The sequence below is a fragment of the Tupaia chinensis genome, unplaced genomic scaffold (assembly GCF_000334495.1).
Source record: "Tupaia chinensis unplaced genomic scaffold, TupChi_1.0 Scaffold138665_1, whole genome shotgun sequence".
Lineage (NCBI taxonomy): Eukaryota > Metazoa > Chordata > Mammalia > Scandentia > Tupaiidae > Tupaia > Tupaia belangeri.
In genome coordinates this window covers 643,680-648,058 of record NW_006198557.1, presented here as the reverse complement: position 1 = coordinate 648,058, position 4,379 = coordinate 643,680, and the positions used below count along the sequence as shown (strand labels likewise).

General features: G+C 61.7%; 1 protein-coding gene across 1 annotated transcript in view; it reads left to right on the top strand.

The window, feature by feature from the left end:
* DNM2 (dynamin 2) overlaps window positions 1-4,379 on the top strand; it is a 53,423-nt gene that overhangs the window by 38,503 nt on the left and 10,541 nt on the right. Inside the window, exons 15-16 of the mRNA XM_006161586.3 lie at window positions 421-432; window positions 3,721-3,834. Coding sequence (XP_006161648.2) covers window positions 421-432; window positions 3,721-3,834 — 126 coding nt within the window. The remainder of the gene's footprint in view (window positions 1-420; window positions 433-3,720; window positions 3,835-4,379) is intronic.

The window sequence follows — 4,379 nt, the reverse complement described above, 5'->3', positions numbered from 1 at the left end:
AAAACAAACACAAATGATCTTTCCCGAATTTCTGCCAATGTCCCCCTCCTCGTCTCCACATCGGGCGGGGGGGGGGGTGGGGGATCTGCTCTCAGTCTTGCACGATGCTAGGGCCCATCAGAAATGAGATCATAACCTGCATGATTTGTTTTTGTTCTTTTTTTGCGCTTGCCCTCGGTAATATGTATGTTGTTGCTTTTTCGTTTCGGGAGATGATAATGAATTAAATAATTAACACCATGAATATAATTAATAGCATGTCATTTTTTTTTTCTTTTGCTCTTTTTCTCCCCTGCTCTTCTCTCCTCCTGTTTTTGTGCTTTTTCCTGCTTTCTCTCCGTCCCCTCACGTCCCTCTCGTCTCTTTTCTTTGCCCATTCTTCCTCGATTTGCCCACCACTCTAACTTTGTATTTTCAAAGGGGGAGATCTTGGTAAGTACCTGCTTAGTGTGGTAGCGAGCGTTCTAGAGAGTCTAGTCGTGATGGAGGTCCCGCCCACCCCGTAACATCCCTGCTCCCACAAAATAATAGCAAAAAACAAAACCAAACACTAAAAATTGAACTAACCTGGAAAACCCCACGCTGCAGCCGACGCTGGACTTCCTGTTGCCCTGGGTGTATGTGGACTCACATAGACACTAACCTGACGGCCTCCCTTGTCGGAGGCCAAGCCCTCCAGCCGATTCCAGGCAGGTTCCCTCGATGTCATGTAGACCAGGGATGGCAAATACTTGGTTTACTCACTGTCCCTGCCTCCCCTATCGCATCCCCCCGACTGTGGAAAATTCTGCTCAAGCCCTCCCGGAATTCGTTCTTGCCCCTGCTGCTGCTCCTCCTGTCTCTAGTGCAGAGTTCACTCAGTGAAAAGAGCATAAAATCTTCCCCTCCTGTGCCTGTGGCAGACATGGCTAATTGATCCTGCACACTTTCTCTGATGGCTCTCCTCCATCACCACCTGCCTTTGACAGACATTGCTAATCAATCCTGGCATTCTTTTCCAATAAGACGCCAGCACTCCCCAATCTGTGGCAGATGTGACTAACCTAACGATCAAGGTATGTTTCCCGCCATGTGTTATTACACCCACTCCTGTACCTATGGCAGGCATGACTAATCGATCAGGGATCTCTTTCCTGGATGCCTCCACTATTCTCCTGCCTCCAGTCGCCCCCTCCCCTTACCCTTTGCCAGTGACAGACATCACTAATCCTAGTGGAGTTTCTCGCCTTTCCCGGAATGCTCATGTGGCACTCCAGGCAGCTCCAGGCGATCGTTGACGTGCCCCCATCCCCAAAGATGGATCGTATTTGCCATCCCTGCTGTAGGTAACCCTGCCTCTCCTTGCGGGGAGCCCTCAGCTGGGCCAGCCTGGGGCATGAGGAGGGCGTGAGGTTCACCCAGCCCAGTGGGGTGCAAACACAGCTCATACCCGAGGGCTACACCTGTTTCAGGGTGCTCACCCGGGCAGCCGGTCTCGGCTCCAGCTTTCTGCCGTGGAGAGCGTAGAGCTCACAGAGGCCCCCTTCTGCAGGGTCTTCTCCCCTGCCAGGCACCACGGCAGCGGGGCAGACCCCACTCCTGCCCTCTGGCGGAGATCTTCTGGCCACCTTGAGCCTGTGCTGAGCCGGGCCTCGCTGTGCCAGGTCCCGGAGCTGCCTGGATGGGCGGGGGCAATGACAAGAATCGGCCTTGAGCTCGACAGTCATCTCCCCAAAACAGGCCAGGCCAGTGGACTGCCGCTCCCCCACCCACGGGTTTAGTGAGATTTTCCTGCCAGACTGCACAGCCCAGCCACATGCCTGGCCGTGGCTCCAGGGTCACCTCCGTCTAGGGAGGCCACCCGGACTGCCCACGGACCCAGCTCTGCCATTTCCTGCTGCCGCCCTGCACCCCGCCTTCCTCCTGTCCCCGCCCGCCTGCCTGTCGCTGTGCACCCCGGGCGCTGCGTGCCTCTTCTGGCTCCTCCGCACCTCACCCCCACCTCCAGCTGAGCCCAGGCCCCTTGGGATGGGGTCTGAGGCCACGCACCAGCTCTGGGATGAGGAGGCCTGGCCCCTCCCGTTTCTCTGGACTCAGGCCTGGGCCTGTGTCTGCAGCTTGGAGCTCCCTGGAGCGGGATTTTGTCCCCGTCCCACCTGGGCCTGCGGGCACACAGCTCTCTGGGTGGCTCAAGAGGAAGGGCAGGTGGGGTGTGGGCCATCCCCGGTGTGGCCCTGGGCCATTCCCCAGAAGCAGCACCAGGGCCTAGCCGCCTGCCCCAACCTCTGTGAACCTCTGTCTGGGCCCCCAAAGAATAAGCAGAACGTGGACCTAGAAACTTGCTGAGCGCGGACGGGTGCAGCTGCCAGCTCAGGGTTCCTCCCCGGGACCCTCGCAGCTCTGTCCCAGGCCCCAGTCTGGAGACCAGTCTGGCCAGGGCCTGACCATCCAGCCCCGTTTGCCTGGGATGGAGGACGTTCCCAGAGCCTTGGGTCTTCCATGCTAACCCCGGAACAGCCTCTGCAAACCGGGGTGAGGCACTCGCCCAGTCACCAGCAATGATGCTCTGACCTCATCAGGGCTGCCAGCCTGGGCCCCCTAGCAACCCACCCCGCCCAGCAGCCCGAGGGTGCCAGAGGTCCCTGCCTGCTCCGACGGCCATGTAGGTCCTGAGACCTGGCTTGAATGGGGCATGCCAGGTGGTGTCTCATCCCAGCTCGGCCTGGGGTGCTGGTCCCTGGAAGCCACCTCTGCCTTCATGGCCTCTGGGGGCTGGTGGCCCTGTCAGGTCGACAGCATGCATGGGGGCAGGTCAGTGTGCAGGGCAAGGCCTCCCGAGAACTGCCGACTAGGAAGACCTGTGGGCCCCAGAGGATCCCGGGGCTCAGCACCAGCCCCCCCAGCCTCGTGGCTCCGCCCACCCTCTGCAGCTTGGCGCGTCTGCTGCTGCCGCCTCGGCCCCCGGCGGCCCTGCCCATGCCCCCACACGCTTCCTGCTGCCCCGGGGTCCCCAGTCCTGACTGATGGGAGCGTGGCCCCCAGGCTGCCGGTGTGCGTAGCTGACAGGGGAGTCCCCGGGTCAGCTCAGAGGGCAGCTGTGGCCAGACAAGCCCGCTAGCCCAGAGCTCTTGACATCCATCAGAAAAGCGTGACCGCTGGGCTTGAAGCCCACCCTCGGCGTGATTCCCACCCCCGGCGACCCTTTAGAGAGGTCCCCAGAGTTCAGAATTGTATCCCCACCCTCCTGGTTTAAGGCGCTTGTTGGCACCCCAAAAATAAGGACTGTCTTCATGGCACGGGCGGCTTGTCCAGCCTCCCTCACGACGTCACAGGGGCAGGCGTCCCCAGCACCCCCGTCCCCCTCGCCTCTGCGTCAGGTGCACGGGTCGCCTTCCACTTGCCACCTCTGTCTCCGACAAGCCCAACCCCCTCCTCTGGGCTCCTGTGCACCGGGCAGCCGTGTAGCCTCCCCTGTTCACGGCATCACACGCTGAGCACGGCGGGGCTCCTGGGGCCACCCTGTCCCCACGTCAGCCAGTGAGCCGGCACCTGTCAGCCCACCCACCCGGGCACCCCACGTTGGTTTCGGCGGGACTTGCTTGGGGCGAGGTGGAGCTGGGGGTCCTGGCTTTGGGCTGGAGGTGTCTCTGCCGCGGTCCCTGTCTGTCCGCCTTGCCGGGGGGTGCGGGGCTGGGGGGCGCGGCAGGGGGCGGCCCCCTCTGAGCCCTGGCCTCCCCGCAGGTCATCCGCAGAGGCTGGCTGACCATCAACAACATCAGCCTGATGAAGGGCGGCTCCAAGGAGTACTGGTTCGTGCTCACCGCCGAGTCGCTGTCCTGGTACAAGGACGAGGAGGTGAGTGGCGGAGGGCGCCTCCGCGCAGGGCCGCGCCCTCCGCACGTCCATTCCTGAAGGTCCTCTGGGCCTACTGCACCCCAGAGCTCCCCCGAGACCGGACTGTACGGTCAGCGCTGCAGGGGGCCTCGTGGACCCCCGGAAGAACGGAGGGAGATGTGTGAGTCCCAGCTCCGGGGCCAGCCCAGTGGGCGCGGGACCCGTCACCCACGCGCTCGGCCTGCTGGGCCTCCGTCTCCCCTTCAGTGCAGTGGGGATGGGGTGGGCGCTGCTAACCGTGCGGTGCTTGGCCACAGCCAGTGTCTAGGGTCACAGGCGCGTCATCGCAAGAGGGACCCTGGGAGGGCTTGCGGAGCAGCAGGGGTGCGGGGCCTGCAGAGCACGCAGTCGGTCTCATGGCTGCCATCTCCATGCATCTGCGGGCTGGGCCCCGAGCGTCCGGCTTCGGGAGAAGGCCAGGCACGGCCTGCTGTTCGTTCTGTCTGTCGCGCTTGCTTTTTTTTTTTTTTTTTTTTTTTTTTTGGGTTTTTTCTTGTTTGGTGTCG